General features: G+C 39.6%; 1 protein-coding gene across 1 annotated transcript; it reads left to right on the plus strand.

Annotated features, from left to right (window-relative positions):
* The first annotated feature begins 19,845 nt into the window (after positions 1-19,845).
* On the plus strand, positions 19,846-20,565 carry LOC135441107 (39 kDa FK506-binding nuclear protein-like). The gene has a single exon (XM_064700580.1). The coding sequence runs from the start codon at positions 19,846-19,848 to the stop codon at positions 20,563-20,565; it is 720 nt and encodes a 239-aa protein (XP_064556650.1).
* Positions 20,566-21,460: the final 895 nt, after the last annotated feature.

Raw genomic sequence — 21,460 nt, forward strand, 5'->3', positions numbered from 1 at the left:
AGCCGAAAAATAAGCTTTCGTTCATTAAACCACCTGCATTTTCCATCAAAGAGGGATGGAATTTACAAAAAAAATCTATCAAATAAATGTTGACAAAAATATTTGAAAATAAGTTTGAAGTCGATCGAAAGAAACTTAAAACTTCGCCCAACAAATCGTTGACTCGCATTTAACTGAGGAGGCTTGGAGATTGCGAAAAATATGAAAAACAACTCATATGAAATTTTTATAAGGACCTTTGGAAATGAATTTGAACCCAAAAGATCACTCACCAAAGCTTTGAAGCTCCATTTCCACCGGGGCGGACGAATTTTCCGAAAAGTGTGAAATTCATTTGAACAAAGATTTTTAAAAATGAGTTTTAATTTTGTTTTGCAACTTCAGAAAAGTTTCTTTTCTTTTCTATTATAATGAAATTTAATCTCTTGAATTTAAGTTTTTTCCATTCGTTGAGAAGGCGGAAGCAGTAGACGACGGTCAATGGTAATTGAGCTGACCGCATAGACATTAAATGTGACGAGCCGTTGACGGAGCAGCTGATTGTTGACTGACAACGCAGCTCATTAATAAATAAGCTGCAGCAACGTGTCATAATCTCGACAGGGCAGCGAGCAGCCAGGCAGCCAGGCAACCAACTATACCAACCGAGAGCGCACCGTAACCACGGCGCACACCAGGCACCCACGACTATCCAGTTTTATGGTTTGCCCAAAACTTCATGTGGCCTGTGTTGGCTTGTATGGGGTAATTTTTAATACCTTGGGGTGCTGGGTGTTCGGTGCTCGAGTGCTGCCTGTCAAAAACTTTGAGCACACGCACGCCAGACACAAGGGCGCACTACCCTACCGTCAGTGGGTTGGTTGGTTGCGGTGCTCGGTTTGGCTTTTGTCTGGCTAATGACATGAAATACGCAGTGCGTGTGCGTGTGCCTCGAGACTTGCATCAGTTGATGACGTTGGCCTGGTGGTGGGGGGAAGGCTGAGGGGGCGGCTAAGCAGCTTATCAGTCGTACCAAGAGCTGTGCCGATCGCATTCATTTTCACCTCGTTTTCCCAATTTCCATTGCCGAACAACTAATTTTATTCCCATTTTTTTTGGTTTTTGTTTTCGTTCTTTGTCTACGCAAAGTTATTGGCTCCATGTGCGAGCACGTAGTCCTCTCGGCCCTCGGCCCTCGGCTCTCGGCTGCCCCCCCATGGTTAGCTGCCTGTGCGCCCTTTATTACAAATTGTGTGCTGCATCGTTTTGGGCCTTGCCCGCATGATTTTGCTTTCGATGCCAGCGCTTCATTTGCCACACAAAGGCAATTGCCTCTGCTCGGCCTGCACATTTGTATCCGCAACTTGGGCAAACATTTGCATCTAGTCTACACATTCAACACACATTTCCAATACAAATGGGTTGAATAAAAATTGTGTTTTTTTCCCCACAAATTGAGTGTCATGATTTTAAGGCAATTTAAGCCATGATTTATGGTGTTCTATACTGAATTTTCATGTTAACAGAACGCTCTTAGAACATTTGATATGCACATCGTTTATTTTCTTTTCACTTGCCACATGCGCTTATACTGCCTGTGCGACGTTAACGAATGACGCACAAAGATGTGAAATGTAAAATGCGCTCTCTCGAGTGCAATGCTGCCTGTGCGACGTTTACGAATGTCGCACGCAGAGGATGTGAAAAATGCGCTCTCTTAAGCGTAAATGTGCTTATGAGATAAGCAATGCTGCCTGTGCGGCGATTGCGAATGCCGCACAAAGAAGATCTGAAACAGCTCGCTTGAGCGTAAATCTTGAGTTCGGATGCCAAAGCAAGTCGTAGCTATTTACCGTTCAGTTATTTATAAGGACGTCTGCGAATGCGATGTAAGAATTGTTCTCTCTCTGCCGACAGCTGCTTTAACATTAAGCGCTAATTGCAACGCGTGCCACATAAGTTTTCAAGGAAATGCGGCATGCACCAATCGAATTTCGAAAACAAAGAAAAGAATATGTTGCAAATTATCACGCACGCCAAAAACTCTTAAAGATTTGCAATAAAGCTGCCCCCATTCCGTTTTCGTACTTGCGGCTTTTTTTGCATATTCAGTTTTCAGTTTTGTTTCGGTTCTTACAAAAATTCAACATAAAAAGTCGACGGGCAGCTTTAGCTATGTATTATTGAGATATGTGTTTAAGAATTTAAATCAATTTGATAAACCGTCTACAGAGTATTTCTTTTCCCTTGAAAGGGATTTCTGATTTCCTAAATGTCTGGGCAGTATAAGTTGTTGCTGCTGAGGGAAAACAAATTATTTGGAAAAAAATACTAGATAAAATGAAAATAATTATAAGAATAAGTATATATATAAGTATATAAGTATTATACAAATATGTTATATCTAAGATATTTTTTATTTTCATGCAAGGGCTATTTTATTTATTTATTATTCTAATTTATTGGTTGATGTTTTCCATGAACATATGAGGATTAATAATATTTGTTTTACTTATACTTATATACGCATGCATATAGTTGAGAATATATATATTTTAAGACAATATAAATAAAGATAAGCACAACAACTATTTACGATAAGGATTTGCAAAGTGTGAAGCTGGCGGAAGGCACAACAGGTATTGAAGCAAGTCGGCAAAGCCTTTTATTTAACATGAGGCAAAGCTCAAATCGAATAAGTTGAGCCCCAACCTGTATCGAATCATATTTCTCTCTCGACCAGTGCACATTTGCTTTCAGAGCGCTCCCAATTGAACAATCGGTCAACAGCTTGAGTAAGCATCATGAATACACATCCGAAACTAATTTGAACAATAATTATTGACTTATTGCGTTAGCTGCGTGCATGTTGAATCAAATCGTGTTATATCATACTATACAGAATTTGTGTGCATTTACCAAAGTGAGTCCTGATATCTTCGAAATCGAGCACCTTACAATGATCCTGGATTGGGGTACGCAGCCTGCATGGCCGAGCATATGTCCATGGGCCAATGGGCACTCCGGTCGCTATAACAACAGACTGGGGCACCCATGCCAACCATTTGGCCCCATGCAGCTGGCCAGCAATATGTGCCGGAATGCTTGCACCCCAGCGACCTGTGGCCGTCCGAAAGGCGCAGTGCCTCATTAAGCTGCTTCCGGCCTCATTCAATACACACACACACACACACGCACATAGATAGGGATCCTATATAGCATAATTGTGAAAATTAAATTTCACTTGAAATAAGTACTTTAAGAATAAATGCCATTAGACACTCAATATTTGATTCAATATCCATGCTCAGCTTTTAAGACTGGCAAAACGCGTCGTATCGATGGGAATTTGTGCACGGAATTCGTTAGCTTTAAGCTGATCCGTTCAAGAGGCTGAGTTTTACTCAAAAATACAAAATGTCAGCGTTAAGCTGAGGGCCGTTTGGTCGCTCGGTCGGTTGGTCAGTCGCGGGCGGAGCTGGGTCACTGTCTGGAGCGCAAAAGTGGCGCAAAGGACGCGGTCGGCATCTGAGCTGAGCCGGGCTGTGCTGTGCAGGCAGTCGAGGCAATTGTTGTCGCGCGGTGGCAGTAAACAAGCATTTTACTCGCTCGCTTCATAAACTGGCGCACAAATTTTACGTGCCACGCCCAACTATTCGACACCCATTCGATGCACGTTGTATACTCACCTGGACACCCGTTCACCTGATTCTGCTGCCCGCCCGCCTGCCCGCCTGCCTGCCTGCCCGCCTGCCTGCCTGCCTGCTGCTGTTTGCTTGTTTGTTAAATTGAACAATTTATTTTATTTTTTCAACTTGCTGTTGCTGCTGCTGCTACTGGTGGCAAGGATATCCTGCTGGCTAAAAAGTAAAAGCTGCATAAAGGACAACTACAACAGCAAATGGAAGAAAGCAAAAGGCAGCAGCAGCAGCAGCAGCAGCAAAATGCAATAGTTTAGCATTTGTTTGCAGCTCCTTTGTTGCAGATGAATGCGCCACATTTCACTTGCATTTTATTTGCAAATAGTTCTCAATGCTTTGGCCTTTTTATGCCCGCATTGCCGTGTGGCAGCAACAGACTGTGGCAGCTGTCGCTGTGGCATAGTTCACAGTGCCCCCGACCAGCCAAAGCGCTCGTATTCAAGTTATCAAAATGACATAAAGACCTATAGACTACATTTAAACTAGTGCCAGCCAATTAAAAAGTTTTCATATTCAAAAGCATGCACAAACAACAACAATATTGCAACATGCCGCACTCCAAATACCCTTACCAACATTAACTAACTCCGACCCCACAAACTCTCCACACCTTATTCTTACTTTTTCCCACTCACACTCACACATATCAACTTCCTTCTTTCTCCTTTGCATCTATCTCGTTCTCTAATTGTTACTGTATCTCTTTCTATTCCTCCCTCTCCTATTCTGATTTTCCCTTACCCTAATTTACTTTCTTTCTATCTTTCTTACCCCCTTCTTTTCTCGCAGGCTCTGTCTGCAACTTTCTTTTGAGGTTAATATCTCCCTCTTTGATTGCACCCTTCTATGCGATTCTCATGTTTTTGGGTTAATTAATAAACTATTTGCTCTTTCACTTTTACCCCCTCCGTCAAATATGTATCGCCTTTCTATGCGCTTCTCATGATGCTCAATATTCCTGCATAAAGTAAGAAATCTCCTATCATGCTTTGCACACACAGTACGTGACCGCGTTGGAATGCCCTTCACAAGGGTATACAAATGCTTTTGATTTTCCTTTTTTTTGAACTTTAGGTAGTGAGTTGTAGAGATAAATTATTCTATACAAGTAGGTTCTTGGTATGCGCATTTCGCAGGAATATGTGCTATAGCCGCAGTCATATATTCTATAAAGGAGACGAGCTTGCTTTTAAAGTCTTTTTCATTAGCCCACGTCTTGTTGAGCATTCGGCAATCAGCTGATTAGGCCAAATACACACGAGGCTAATTAGGAATTTGATGGCGGTCATTAGGTGGCTGCAACAATTGCTGCACAAGCGGTCGGTGGGGCCGCGGGGGATGAGCGGTGCGGGTCAGCATGCAATGGCCAATGCAGTTCGTTTGGGCTTTTAACCCACTTTAAGGTGCTTTGCGTGTGTCACGCGCCACGCGAAAAGCCAACGACAAAAATGAGCCATAAAATAAATCACTCATACGACCCGTCACACCAGCTGGCCGTTGGACTAGGCGGGGGCGGGGACGGGGCCGCTGCGACCGGTGCCTGGGGAACGACAATGGGATTCTCTCACATGACAACCAGCCATTGGCTGTGCTCGATTTTGTATGCCCCAAGTGAATGGGCATATCCCATTTCAAATAGTTGTAATTGAAGGCTCTGCTATGTGGCAAATCCCGAAATATCCCGTGTCAATCTCGGGCGCTGCGTTCGCCTTGCCGCCGCCGTTCCGGCTGCTAGCTACTCGTCGCCTCCACTCTGGGCTGAGCTCAGTTCAGCTCAGCTCAGCTCGCGTCAGCTTAGCTCAGCTCAGCTTTCCACTTAACCTTTTTTTCGTTTGGTTAAGGCCATGGCTTCCTTTGGCTTTGCCCTGTCGTCGTCGCTGTCGTCGTCGACAGCGTCTTTGCCCCTTACCCGCGAGCCACCAATGTCGCGCGTTCAGATTTTCACTTGGCAATTCAATTGCATGAAGAGAGATAGAAAAAAATGTGTATGGCAAAAGTTTTTGGTATTCAATTTTTGTTGTTGTTTTTGTTTTCTATTTTGGTTCCATACTGCCTTCCTTCCTTCCTGCCTTCCTTCCTTCCATTCATGCTTCCTGGCTGGCAGTGTCGTCGTCGCTTGATATTAATTCTATAAGAAATCCGTTACTACTCTAAACGTGCCCATTGAATCGGTTCAGCTTGGCCTTTTTCTTATTGCCATTGGCAATGTAGCTACTTGGCGCCACATTTTTGTCGCTGGCCCATTTCCCATTCCGCTCATTGGCTTTCACAAGAAACCTCTTAAAGGCCATTCAGCTGGCCATGCACCAGTATGAATAGATATTATCAATGGGGACGCAAGCTAACGGCGCAAGAATGCAACTGTTTGGCATCTTTTCCAACTGAAAAATCTGTCCAGTTCAAATTTCAGTAGAGCTTCCAACAAAAAAAGGGTTTAGCTAACAATATACTTTTCTCTCGACAATTGTTTTGAAAGCTCTGTAAACTGATTTATTTACACAATTCAGACCTCGATGGATAAACAACGAGGATCCAGGTTTAAATGCAGTGCATTTTTTTAAAATCAGGTTAATAGCTTTAAGCTGTATTCACCCTCACAATAACAATTGGAATATTTATAATTATAACTAACACTTTAACATGCTGTCAATTTGCATTTAATTATTTCATCTTTTTGTTAGTTTACTTGCTCGTTGTTTTTACAACTTACTTAACCGCATGTTAAAAATGTGACCAGTAGTTAAAATTGAAATGTTGCCCTTTTGAGATAATTATTTGTTTAACAAAGCTGCAAGCCCGACTGGAATATCAGTCTTTTTTTTCGAATGTGAACCGAAGCAGTTCTCAAAGGAATAGCTGCTACGGAACTTCAGGGTTTTTCTCAAATATAATCCGAGCCAGTTGCCAAAAGAACTGTTCCATAAATGAGCAAATATACCGGAGTTATGTTTGTAGAGATTCAGATTCACGAACCGAACTCAGAGACCAATTGAGCCATTTTTGGGCCAGCAGGCGTGATTTTGATACCGGATGCGAAAACAAAATACAATTCCGGGTCAAATTTCACTGTAGACAAAATAAACCAAAAATAGACTTCTTGTTGAACAAGATTTAAAAGGAACTTTAATAGCCGTAGGCTTTAGCAAAATTTGCCCTAAGCTACACATAAAGAAATGGCAATTAGCTTATAATTCCCAAACAGTTTTAGCCCCAATTTGATTATAAAGCATGCTTAACAAACGCTGCTGTTAAACTTACCAAAATATCTGTTGAGATTGACATCTTTGATAAACTTATTAAGCTACTTGTTGAACACAATCTAACATGAACTTTAACAGCAGTAAGCTTCAGCAAACTTTGCCTTAAAGTATACAAAGAGAAATTGCAATTCGCTTATAATTCCCAAACAGTTTAAACGCCAATTTAATTATAAAGCATGCTTGACAAACGCTGCTGTTAAACTTACCGAAATATCGGTTTAGATTGATATCTTTGATAATCTTATTAAGCTACTTGTTGAACACAATCTAACATGAACTTTAACAGCAGTAAGCTTCAGCAAACTTCAAATGTCGTAAGCTACACATAAAGCAATGTCAATTAGCTTACAATTTGCAAAGAGTTTTAACGCAATTTAGCTTATTAGCGTTTGCGTGACAAACGCTGCTGTTAATCTTACTGTAATATCGGTTGAGGTTGTTTTGATAATCTTAGTTGCTCTGCCAACGCTATTCAACCTTTGATCCATTCAGCTGCACAGCTCTAATAGCTCTGCTTAATATGTAGTAGGATCTGCAATCAGACATGCTATTTATTCTATGGCAATGCAAGCAGCTGCACACACATATCATATAGCTGCCGTCAACTTGCCTCATCATCATCCTCATCATCATCATGGACTCAGTCGTGACGGTTTTCTTGTCGCCCCCTGCACAGCCACAGCCCCCCACCCCCCCCCCCCCCCTTCGTTGCCATAGAGGAGCGCACGTCGGCATTTTGTTAAACTGTTGAGTGAGTTTCAACGATTTTTGGATTCGTCGCCAGTGGAGCAGTAACAAAAGCTTCCGCCTGCGTCACCAAGATAAATCAGCTAAGCCATACCATGCCCACGCTCTCACCGCCAGACCGAATCCCAGGTACCAGTTGCAGGTAACCCCCGCTTAACGCTTTATACTATGCCTGCTGCATTTGATGTGATGTGCAGGTAACTGCCAGCCTGACTGGCCGCTTGTCTGCATGGCAAATCTGGCGGGGACTTAAAAGGGGGGGGGGGGGGGCTAAAAGTTTTACTTGACGTTGCTGTTCTGCAGGTCCTGCTCCCATTCTGGGGCCATCCGATGGCATACTCTATGCCATCTCTCTGGGCAACACTCAGTGCTTTGGCATGGCGTGCAAAGTTAAGCAAATCGCATATTTTATTCATGTGTTCATTAGGCAGCTACAATGTGCGACCAAAAATGTTTAAAGGAAACGCCTGCCAGCCTGCAGTCACTCGGTGCAACAACGTTGCAAGGAGCACGGCGGGGGCTGGGGCTAAGGCGCAACAGCAATGTGTGCCATGCCCATGCAATTCATGAACCTGCAAAATGGGTCGACAAAAACTTCAAAAGGGAAACGGCAGCGGCAGCGGCAACGGCAACGGCACCTGCTGCTGTCTGATGCCAATAGAAGTGAGAAACTGGAGTGCTGCATTATGCGGCTGGCGTGATAAAGCGACTCCAAAACTGGGTTGATCAGTCCACGCGCACACACACACACACACGCACGCACGCACACACAATACTGAGCATACTCAGTTTGTGAGCGTGCTTCAAGCATCTTGCAACGACTTTAAAGCGCCCAAATGCATGCCATACATTTTTACCCAAATTATATGACGCGACGCCAGCGTCTACATAAGGTCAAATTTATAGCCAAAAAGTTCCACATAGAAACCACCATGGGCAAAAGGCACACTTTTTATTGCATAAATAACGAATTAATAAATGAATTGAGTTTTTTGCCTCTAGCATGTTGCAACCTACAAATTAATTATATATGTACATCTGTATGTATATTATATCATATTTTTTTTTATATGTTAGCTATACTCAAAATTCAAAGTAAAAAATCATAATTGAAATTGAGTTGTCTTCTTGAAAAGGTTTACATAATATGCCTTTGAGCAAAGACTTAACCGTAAATAAGAGAAGAAGGAAAAAAAAATTAAAATGAGCGAGATAGAAAACGTAAAAGAGGGTTATATAGAGAGAGTGTGTGAGCACAGACAAAATGAATTAAATTGACAACACTTCTTGTTAATGAAATACTACTAACGAATTTATGGAAACCCGCAGGTCTTACTTGAATTCATGAGAATCGCATAGAACGGCAACCTTTTTAAAGGCGTTTTGTTTAAATTGCAGCGCATGGAAAAATATACATATTATACATTCAAACAATCACATATACATACATGCATACACACATTCATAAATACATAAATACATACATACATGAATACATACATGCATACATACACTTAAATACATACTTACATGCGTACATACATGCATACGTACACACATGCATGCATATATACAAACATGCATGCATTCATACTTACATGCATACATGCATATGTACATACAAACATGCATACACATGCATGCATACCTACATACATACATGCGTACATACATACATACATGCGTACATACATACATGTCCATGCATACATACACACACACACACATACATGCATGCACACAGACACAGACATACATGCATACATATATACATGCGTACACGCATACATACAAAACAACTTGTTATATACTAACACTTTGCACTTAACACTTGTAAATAAAACATGAAAACCCTCGGGTCTTACTTGAATTTGTGAGAATCGCTTAGTGGGGCAATATTTAAAAGTACATTTAATTTAAATTGCAGCTGACGGGGAAATTAAACTTGGTATTCGTTTGGTATAGGAGAATATTCATACACAAATGCCTACAAACATATATAATTACATGCACACATGCATACATACATGCACGCTTACACATGTATATATATACATATCGGTGAATCGGTGAATTACATTCGAAAGAACAATTTATATAGTTGTTCGAGAAAGCAATTGAATTCAAGATAAACAGATTAAAAAATATAAATAGTTATGTGTGTGATTGAGCATATCTGTGCTACGGTACTTCGAATCTGAGTATAGGGTATATCGAAGCGGAATAATTAAAGGATTTGAAAGCAATCCTTTTTTTAGCCACAAAATGTGCGCTCTTTGGCCATGGTTACGGAAGCGGGTGCCAAAGCTATAGCTAAAGCCGAAAAAGGAACCTGTGACCGTAGCGACGCGCCGTTGCATAAATAAAACTCTTCATTTAAATGCAAAGGCTTAACCGCTGAGCAAATGCAGTAAACTTCACGTACATATGTGGTAAGCGGGGCGGAGCGGAGCGGGGCGGTGCGAATAGCCATAGCGGCGGATCCAGTGCGAGTCCAACAGTCGGCAGGATTTGCACTCCACTCGACTCAACTTCGCTCTTTTAATGTGCTTGTCCACGTGGCAAGCACACAATTTTGACATGGTCAAATGCATTTGCATGACGTCGCCAACTAACTGCAAACAAATTTTTGGTTGTTGCGGCTTAGCGCCAACTAACACACATACATACACACCGACCCCGGCCCCGCCATCGCCCGCTATCAACGCGCTGCTGCTCTTAGCAGTCCAGAAGTTACTCATGCAACAACATTTGGATGCAAAGTGCTGCCCAGTGTTTGTGGTTCTGCCTGACAATCAGTCGGTTTGGTGGTCACACGCAGTGCAACCACCGTGCTCTAGCCTGCATCACCGTAATCCCTTAACAACTTTAAGGTACAAATCGAACTGCATGGACTAGTGGGGTTTGCAGCCTATGATCTGGCCAGTGCCAGCTATCATTATATCTCCCACCTGACGGTATGAGGGCATAAATATGGCAACCAAATGTGTGTACATGCCAAAAGGCTAGGGTCTAACTTTGATAATGAGTTTATTTTGGGTGGAATCGGAAAGGGTATACAAGATATAAGACATTCCTAATATGTCTATACCATACAAGAGTCTATATACCAAATTTGGTAAAAATAGTACTTAAAGTTCTTGAGTTATGCTTAAAAAGTCAAGTCTCAAAATCGATTCTTATCGATATTTTGTAAATAAGCCGATATATCGGTATATGGGAGTATACATATTTCAAGTGTCTACCTTGCGGACATGACATAATCGTCATCCATATCCTTCTGTCTGTTTTATATTACACATTTACCGAAAAGTTTATCGATATTTTTAAAATTGATCGGTATCGATAAACTGGTTTGGCGTTTGGTGCAGGGTAATGCATGTGTCATATTTTAAGTCTTTAGCTTTCGTAGTTTCCGACAGATGGACATATGACGTGTTACATACATTAAAACACAATCGAATTTTATCGACATTTTGGTAATCTGTCGGTATATCGATAAACTAGTTTTGCATATGTTTTAGGAGAATAATATATTTTAAGTCTCAAGTCTCTAGCTTTCGTAGTTTCCGACTGACAGACATGCCCTCTTTTACCTGTCGCATACATTTGCACAAAGTCAAGCCTCAACATATATTTTTATCGATATTTTTAAGACCAATCGATTAACTGGTTTAGGGCAATATACGTTTCATATTTAAAGTATTTAGCTTTCCTAGCATCCGACAGACTACCATGAATCAATCAACTCAGCTCGTCGATATATATATGCCATATAATATGGGGTCGGACATGCCGCCCCATCTGCCTGTTACATACATTTGCACAGCAACAATATACCTCGATTACGCACATTCAATGGACTAAGGGTATAATAATAATATAATAATGTATAATGTATAATTGGTTTTAAAGTAAATGAAAAATATTTTTAATAACTGATTAAAATATGATAAATTATGTTGAATAAGAAGGCAGAGATCACATTAATTGGGAGAGGTTAAGTCCAATTTCGGCTTTAATTTTAAGCCATAAAGTAATCAAATAAAATGGAAACTCGTTCGTTTTTTCACATGCTGAAGCAGGCATTCGGTGGAGTGGAATAAATACAACTCGTCCTGATTAACAGAGCTGTGTGTGAGCTATCCTTTTTTTTTTAATTTTAATATTCTTGTTACATTATTTAATTTGAATTAAGTCATATCTAATTACGGTTGCCGTTTGTTTGACAGCCGTTGGATACCTTTTGGGCAAGTTGTTTGTTTGTTTTTTTGTTTTGTTGTTGCCTCTGGTCTGTTAATTAAAAAATGTCCGTTTGATTTTCTTTGGTTGGCATAAATGGCCACAAAATTTTGTTATTTGCATTAATTAAATGTAGCATTAATGCATATCAATGCACATTTAAATTGATCGAATTGATTAAGAATGCGTCACAATTTAAATTATCCAATTGATTGCTTTGGTTGCAATTGTTGTTGTTTTTTCATTTTTCTGTGCGTATTCCCAACAAATGACGCGATTCTGAATTAAAATAAATTATATTATATGTTAAAAAAAATAGTTGACGACACCGAAACATAAATATGCTAACATATATATAAAAAAAAATTGAAATATTGCCAAATTTATTGGGATACTTTGCCGTGGAAGTGCGCGGTTAATAATTTCCAAAGCTATAAATTTTATATATTTTTTATTAAATTGTTGTTTTATTTAAGTGGTTTTTATGGTTTTATTCTTTTTTAGGTTACTGTTTTTTTTTTTAGTAGCTTAATTTGTTGTTTAGCTTCATTCAATAAATATAAAGCAATATATTTTGATATTTCTCTATATAAAACTGCTTGTCCCCACTGATTGACTGATTGACTAACTGATTGACTGACTAGATGACTGACTGATTGACTGACTGAAGGACTGACTGATTGACTGATTGAGTAACTGATTGACTCACTGACTTGTTGATTGACTTTCTCACTGACTAATTGACTGTCTGACTAACTGACTGATTGAGTGCTTGACTGACTGATTGACAGACTGAAGGACTGACTGATTGACTGACTGACTGATTGACTAACTGATTGACTCACTGACTTGTTGATTGACTTTCTCACTGACTAATTGACTGACTGACTAACTGACTGATTGACTGCTTGACTGACTGATTGTCTGACTGGATGACTGACTGATTGACTGACTGAAGGACTGACTGACTGATTGACTAACTGATTGACTAACTGACTTATTGATTGACTTACTCACTGACTAATTGACTGATTGACTGACTGACTGACGGGTGATCAACGCACAGCCCGGACCGTAAGAGCTAGGAAGCTGAAACTTTCACAGTAGTCAACTTATGAGTTGGAGGTGCACGCTAAGACGGGTTAGTTAATTCCACCCGCAAGTGTGAAAAAATCGTGAAAAACGTTTGTATGAAACCGTTTTGTCTACCAATCGGACTCAAACTCATTTTCGAAGAACTTTGTTCAAATTCATTTGTTTGTTTCACATTTTTCGAAAAATCCATTGCATATTGGTATAAGCCAAGGCCATTTGACAATAAAACAAATTTTAGGTAATAGCTAGAAATATATAAAAATCATTCATATAGAAAAATCTCTTTAAAGTATACTTAATTCTTGAGCGTTCCTAGTACAATATGCAATAGACCTTAAATCTTCAATCGTTAATGGAAGAAGCCTAACTTTTTCTTGGAAAGTATTCACATTCACAACCATTTTGCAGGAAAATTGTTTCTGGTTTGGAATTTATAATCGATTTGCATAGGATCAGCACTAGGGGCAATTCCATGCGATATGTTTATTGTTTTTTATGTAATTCATTTTTTCGCTACTGGGCAGGCGGGCGACAGTCCGTGGCGTGATATGACACACACGTGAATACATTATTAATCCATGCATATTCCTTTTTTTTATTTCGCTCGATTTTTTTCTTTTTATAGTGAATTGGGCAAAAAGAAGGGTATATTGTTTTTGAGCAAATGTATGCAACAGGCAGAAGCAGGTGCATATTAGTATATATTTCCGATCTGAGCTGGGCTAAGAGCACCTCGCACGTCCCCTCATCTCGTTAAAGATCCATGTTACATGAATATAACTCGAGAACTTCAAGAGCAAGAGACACCAAATTTGGTATTTAGCTTCTTGTAAAGTGTACAAAATCAGAAACTAGTTAACATTTTCAATAGCTACCTTGTGTAGAAAGGAACTTCGGATGTTTTGGAGGGTTGCTTTGAACTGAATAGGGGCTATCTGTTTGTCGGGGTCGCCTCTTTTTTTTTTTTAACTTGTCGTTTTGCTCGTGCTCTTTGCCCCGCACATTGGGTCCATATCATTTAGGACGTCCACCTGTGATTTTTAGTCTCTTGCTGCTGCCGCTTATCCGCTTGATGTCCAATTTAATTATGCACACCTCAGTGGAAAGGCTTTGAGCCACACTTATGCACGGCACGGTCTATCGATATTTGTGTGATGGATAAAAGTGGAGGGGGTGGAGAGGGGGGGGGGGGGGGGAAAAAAAAGCGAATGGTCTTCGGGGTAGCGGCGGGGACAATTGCCTGTCGTTTCATGTGTATAATATGCATGCACACGCAGCACATTTGGGAGCAGTTCGAGTTGTTTTTGTTTGGCCATTGGCCTGTAACGGCATTGCATGACCCGGATACGGATGCGGATGCCATTGCCACCTGTTGTTGTTGTTGTTGTTGTTGCTGTGGTTGTTGTTGCTGCTGCTATTCCTGTTGCTCCTGATGTTGTGCATATTCATGTTCGAAATGTTAAGCGACATGTTGTGTCCGCTCCTTGTCCATGCTCCTATGTGGGCCAGGCCCGAACCCCACTCAAGACGGCAACGCTCTGTCCATTAGCGACCACTGTGTGCCCATGGCGTGGGTTTGACGCAGGCTTAAACTTGCACATTAATTAACCCAAAAGCATTTAACGCGAGTTTCGTTTTAATACCCGCCCCCAATAAGTGCAACAACATTAGCCATGCCCCGCCCACAACCTAGCCTACCCTCTTCAGGTCGATTCTAGCCTAGAGCTGCCAATCGTAACGCTCTCACGCCCTTTCATAAGCTTACCTAGCCAGGTGTACCGCATTGGCCAGGTGCATTCGACCTGTCCACCGCAAAATTCACAGAACTCAGATAAAAAATGCATGACTAGAACTGTGACTATAATGCCGATAATTGGCTACACTTCTGTTCGAGTTCCCACTTTCAATTGTTATGAGCTGAAGGTATTCACTTTGCATTCAAGGCCCACTCATTTTCGACATAACACTATGCAACAGAATTTCGTTTTACCTGTCAATTACCAGATTGATGGTGGAGGGCATTATAATTTTTTTGTCATGCAATATGTAACGAGTGGAAGGAGTTGGGTCCGACTTCATAAAGTACATATATACATTTACGATCGGAATCAATAGCCAAGAAGTCGAGCCCTCTGACTGTTTATATGCATATAAATATCTCAGTTTTAGGTAGGCAAATGTCGAAACCAGTTGGATCAGGCCACCATAATATATAGATGCCTTAGGCAGGGTTCGGTCTTAAACTAAGTTCTTATATGGGGAACATAATTTAAATTTAAATTGTTTTTTTTTTACTTCTTAAGGAATCAAAGAAAATAAATTAAGCATAAAGTTATGCATTTTGAAACATATTATATATATATATATACATATATATTTTATTGTTCTATTGAACTCTTCAAGTGTTAAACTTTGTCTTTTGCTGTTTATTAAAGTTCTTTGCTGCAATTAGAATATAATTTTCTGTTGGAGCATTTGACTGGGAACATTTCAGTTCTGGCCGCAAACTGAAGACAATGTGTTTGGCTGGAAACAGTTTTGCCCCCTTTTTCTTTTCTTGTCGTTCTTTTCCAATTATTTTGTTGTTCTTGTTTTTGAGTTTTTCCTTTTTCGTTGGCTGGGCACATAAATCCCTTGACTTGAAAGGTGCGACGCGTGCGACTTTTGCCAGCCCTCATTGCCCGGAAGGTCTGATAAAATCGCAGTTTTCGTTCGTTTCGGGGAATACTTAAATTGTGCTGATGTTGTTGTTGTTGGCTTTGGCTTTGGATTTGGCCTGGGAATCGAAAAGTGAACGGCAAATGGAAGTAGTGCAATTTACGTTGTCTAACACTTGGCATAACTTTTATTTACATGGAAGTGCTTTACATCTGTCATTTGAATGCATTTACATTTACGTTTGTTTGCCTGTTGCAGGAAATTAGCAAGCTTCTAAAACAACGTTTTCACCATTAAATCGTCTAATGATCAATTTTAAAGACTAAATGGAACACATATGCCATGCTTCAATTACAGTATAATGTGGCCTTGGGTCGAAAAGTATGCCAAACATGGGCATTGACTAGGGACAATATATATGTATATGTATGTATGTATGTATATATATATATATATATTATATATGATTACTTCTATAGTTATAAATATCATTTTGAATTGTTCATTTTTTTTTACTACTTTTTCTTTTCTTTTTATTATTTGTTATCCATTTTTTTTATTATTATTACTATATTTTTATTATTATTATTATTTATTTTAACTATTTTTCGTCATTTTTTTATAATTATACATTTTTTTTTATTACAAATTATTTCTTTTTGTCATTATTAATTTTATTTTTTATTTATTTTATTATATATTTCTTTATTGTTTTTTTTTTTATCTTTTACTTTTAATTGTATTACTGTTATTATTTTATTTCTCTAATTTTTATTTTTTTTATATTTTATTATTATTTTTTATTGTTACTTTTTTTTTTATTATAGTAACTTTTATTTTTATTTTATTCTATTTATTTTCTTAAGTTTATTTTATTACTATTTTTATTTCTTTTATTATACAATTCCTGATATAATTGCGAGATAGAGAAAATTATATGGAAATGCCATACAGAGAAAAACCATTGCATGAAAACAATCAACAATCAACAAGGAAGGTTTTCGCAGAAAACAATTCAAAGACACCGTTGTGGGTAAATTGTTGGCGAGATACTCGAGCTGTGAAGGACCTTAGGAACAATTATCCCGAGCTACGCAAGCTGTGAAGGACGAGGCACTAAGCTAAGCTATAAAGGACCTGCCGCACAATTATTGCGAGCTACTCTAGCTGTGAAGGTCGTTATGCAAAAATTAGCCTACTTTTGTGGTAGAGTATAGCGGAAAATTATATAAGCATATAATCGTTAGTTTTCATCAAATTTTCCCAGCAACCAAATTAAGGCGCATAACTGAAATAGTTGCCGAGATATGAAACTGAGCGCTTACGTGGCCCTATATATGTACTTATTATTGGGCTTTATAGGAGTAAACGATGTCATCATAAATATTAAATGTTATCGTTTGAAAATGCCATGAAATGTGTTTATAATTTAAGACAGAATTTCAAAGACACCACATTTGGGAAATGCCAAACAAACAAACAAACAAACAAACGAACAAACGAATTTCTGCGCCTTTAGGCAACGTCAATTTAACATAAATGTTACAGTGTGACAGTTGTTGTGCGAGTGTGTGTGCGAGTGTGTGTGTGTAGCTGTGTGTGTGTGCCGTTTGCAAAACGTGTGCGCATAAATATTTAAATGCCAAAAAGTCACGTCTTGAATAATTGTTTAACTTGCAAATGTTAGGAGCAACGGGTTAATGGGGGCTGGGGCTGGGGCTGGCGCTGTTAAATTGATGGAAAAAGGGCGGAGTGAGGGAGGGGCATGGTAGCTACTGTAGAATTAAGGGGGTGAGGGGAGCCGAACTAACGACAGCGACAACAGCGGCTGCTGCTGTTGCTATTTTAAGAAGTTTTTCAACTAAGTGCAGCTGCTGACAAGGCGGCATTAACCAGGTCTAAGTTCCTTCGGCCAGGATTCATTATTACGAACGCAAATTACTCGAACACACACACACACACACACTCGCACACACACAATAGCAGCAGCGGCATGTGTGTGTGTATCTGTGTGACTGTTAATTTTCATATTAAATCCGTTAAAATGTGCAAATACCCAACAGGCACTCAGAGCGCACGATGCTAGGCGCCACACTCGCTGCCCCAGCTCCAGCCGCAGCCTCGAGTGCCACACACACACACACACACATACACACAAGCACACACACACACACATGTGGCACATACAGCCAATGAGGCAGGGAAACGAAGACCAGAATGTCGCACGTGTTTCGCTAAATAGATATGAATATGAATATGAGAATAGTGTAAGTGAAGTTATTAAAGCTACTAAACATGCACATAAGTATGCAGCACACATACACTCACACACACACACTTCCACACTCCCACACTCCCACACACACACACACACTCCCACACACACCCGCATGTGCATATTACTTTTACCTACTTTCACAAAATTTCGCTGTTAAAAATGTGTAATATGATTTTCTCTTTCTCTCAGTTCGTGTAGGTGTGTGTGGGTGTGTGACTGTGGGTGTGTGTGTGTGTGTGTGGGTGCCAGCAATGGCAGCCATGATTTATGCTCAGGCGACTTGGGAGCTCTGTGGCGGCTCCTACGGGCAACAGCTTCGCCTGCCACATCATAAAACATGGCATATCAAAGTTCAATTGGCAGCTGCATCATTAACCAGGCCAGAAAACATCATAAATAAAAAAAAAAAAATACTTGGTCAATAGGTCCAAAAATAGACGAACAACAATTGCGAATATATACATATATGTATATATGTACATATGCATGCATACATATACACATATCCATTTCGTAAGACCCGCATCGTGTCTAACAATTATTGAAAAATAAACTTAAACTTTTTACAATTTCTTTACTTGATTCAAGAATATTAATACTTATTCTAAGAGCTTTTAGAGCTTAAATGAAATAAGTATGAATTATACTTAGCTCAAGAATTCTTAGCTCGATTCGGGCTCAAAACTTTACGATTGTTTTGGTATAGAATCAAGTACGATAAGTATTGGAATTGGGCCGCCGTTTTTCTCTCTGTGTACATATGATATTTGTTTGCGATTTCAAATCAGAAAACAAGACAAGAACGAGAAAGCAAGGCTATTACCGACACGCCGAAGATTTAATAACCTTGTAAGCATTTACCTTTTGCAGATACATGAGAATATTGCAGCTCGAAAATATCTACGAACATGTCTCCTTCTTTGCGTTACACATTAAATGGCAAAATTATAATACCTTGTAGAGACAAGGGTATAAGAAAGGTTATCCTAGCTTGCCAAAGTCTGAGTACCCTTACCAACTTTATGTCTAGCAAAGAGTTGTTCTTATACAAGTTTTTTTTCGACCGATTGTTCCTATAGCAGCCATAAGATATGATATACATATATATTTGTTCAAGCATATATATATTTTAATACAAATCACATATATATACATATATATATATAGGCCAAGATTTATTTAGATATCTTGAAGAATAGATAAAAGATTAAAGTTGTTCACACAAAAACCCAATTATTTTTTTTTTAACAATTCTTCCCTAACAGCTAAATAATATAGTAAGCCGATGTTGATAAGATTATACCCATATGTATTGGATAAATAAAGAAGTTTCTTATAGAAAAACAAAATTTTTTTAGCCATATGATATAGAGGTCCGATTCAGTCGGTGCCTGCATTAGAATCACGTAGCTATGCAAAGTTGAGTGACAATAGCTGAAAAACTGAGAGGTTCTTTTGCCTAGAAACTGACTCGACTCGGGTTCTGATACTGATCAAATATATATTTTCCTTATAGCGTTGCAAGAGTCTGATTCCGTGACAAATTGATAATACTCTCTGAAAGGGTATAACAATTAAAGCAGTTATTCCCTCAGATAAAGTTTACTTCAAATATTCGTTAGGGTTGTCAAACTGGGTATTTCGTTCTTCCAAATAGCGAGTCACGACATTTTCAAAGGTCCAAAGTGAGCCAGACAAGTCACAGTTACAATATACCAACGACTTCTTCACAAAGAGTCCTGTTTCTTGCCCGCAAATACGATTAATCGATAGCTATCGATAACTTGTAAGCTGTGCCCATCAGCAGTTACTGCCACGTGGCTAAATAGAATAGCCTGAAAGCTTAACTAGTGTATAGAAGAACCAAAGATCCAAGCACTTGAAGATGTCCTCGTTCTATGGATTAATTATGAAACCGTACTGTAAGTACACCCAGCAAGTGACCAAGGCATTTCACGTCTCCAGTGTGGCAATTGATGAGGGAGAATATGCCAAATTATATATGACTATTAAGAATGAGAAATATGTTGTGGCAACCTTATCGCACGGTACGCCGCAAACTGCACTCGACTTGAACTTCAGCAAGGGTGAACGCGTAGTGCTTGAATCGATGGGCAATGCAACCATTTGCTTGCTTGGCTACTCGTATCCCACCGATGGCTCCGATGACGATGAATCCATTCTGATATCATCGGAGGGCGAGGTCACGGCCAGCGATGTGGAAAGCCGCCATAGCAAGTATCAGCCAACAGATGAGGCTCAATCCAATCTTCAATTTGACGAACTACAGCGCAATGTACAGGAGAATTACTTTGATCATGATATGGAGGATGATCTGCGCTCTGACGATTACAGTGCGAGCGATGCCCATTTCAAGTCCGAAGATGATATGCCGCCGGAGCCAAAGAAATCTAAAGAACCAATATTGACCGAGGCCAAGAAGCTGGTGCAAAAGGTCATCGTGGCGGTGCTCAACAAGGAGAATGAGAATATCGTAAAGTTGGGTGGCAAGCGTCGCAATACTTGGCCCATAGATGGCGCTTTTGCCAATCGCGAGGATACACCCGACATCAAGTCGGAAACCTCAGATGATGAATCGAAATGAATTTATTGAAAGTTGAATGCGTTTTGGCAGAAACGAGCATATAAAATATACCAAAATTAATTGAACATTCCCAGTTCAACAAATTAATACAATTGTATTTTTTGTTAGATTAGATAGTCAGTTACTAGATGGGAAAGACCTAAGCCCGAGATCTTAAAATTAAATATGCCTAGGGTAAAAACAAAATGTGCAAAGCAGATTTTAAAGGGAAATGTTCTTTGTTCGTAACTTATAGCGGCTTCAATGAAATTTATCCTGAGGATAAATGTTAGTATTATTATTATTAGATAAGGTCACAGGCGTGACCACAAAAGTCGAAGCGAGTGCACAGGTGTAAAAGACTACAAACTACAAAATTATTAAGTAGATACAGACGAGTAACTATCTAGGTGAATAGCTAGCTGACAGGCAGCCCAACTGTACCTGGTAAAATGCTGCTTGTAGCCCCAAATTGATAATAACTGGCAGCTGGCACGCGTGCTCGAGTGTATAAGATGCCGTCTTAACGGATTCGTCAGAAGATGGTCATAAAAAGCCAGGCAAGCATTAAACATGCCCACAAATTAGTGGCGCATTTGGGACTTCAACTATGTATGTAAGCGTGCATGAGCTGTGTGTGTGTGTGTGTTGTGGTGTGTGTGTTGTGGTGTGTGTGTTGTGGTGTGTGTGTTGTGGTGTGTGTGTTGTGGGTGGATATGTGGGCACGTTGAGGCTGCCTTGCAACAAACTTGTAACCGCCAAAGGACACAAACAACAACTACAATAACGACAACTACTTAGCTGACAACAATTTGGGACACATTTGGTTTTGGAGCAGCCCAGCAATAATATCAAGTTTTAAATGAGTCTGTACGTGTCCCCGAATGGAATTTCAAATTCGTTTTGAATTTGGAAT

This window comes from Drosophila montana, unplaced genomic scaffold (genome assembly GCF_035044405.1).
Source record: "Drosophila montana isolate Dmon_TW-CO22-7 unplaced genomic scaffold, ASM3504440v1 contig_1853_1, whole genome shotgun sequence".
Lineage (NCBI taxonomy): Eukaryota > Metazoa > Arthropoda > Insecta > Diptera > Drosophilidae > Drosophila > Drosophila montana.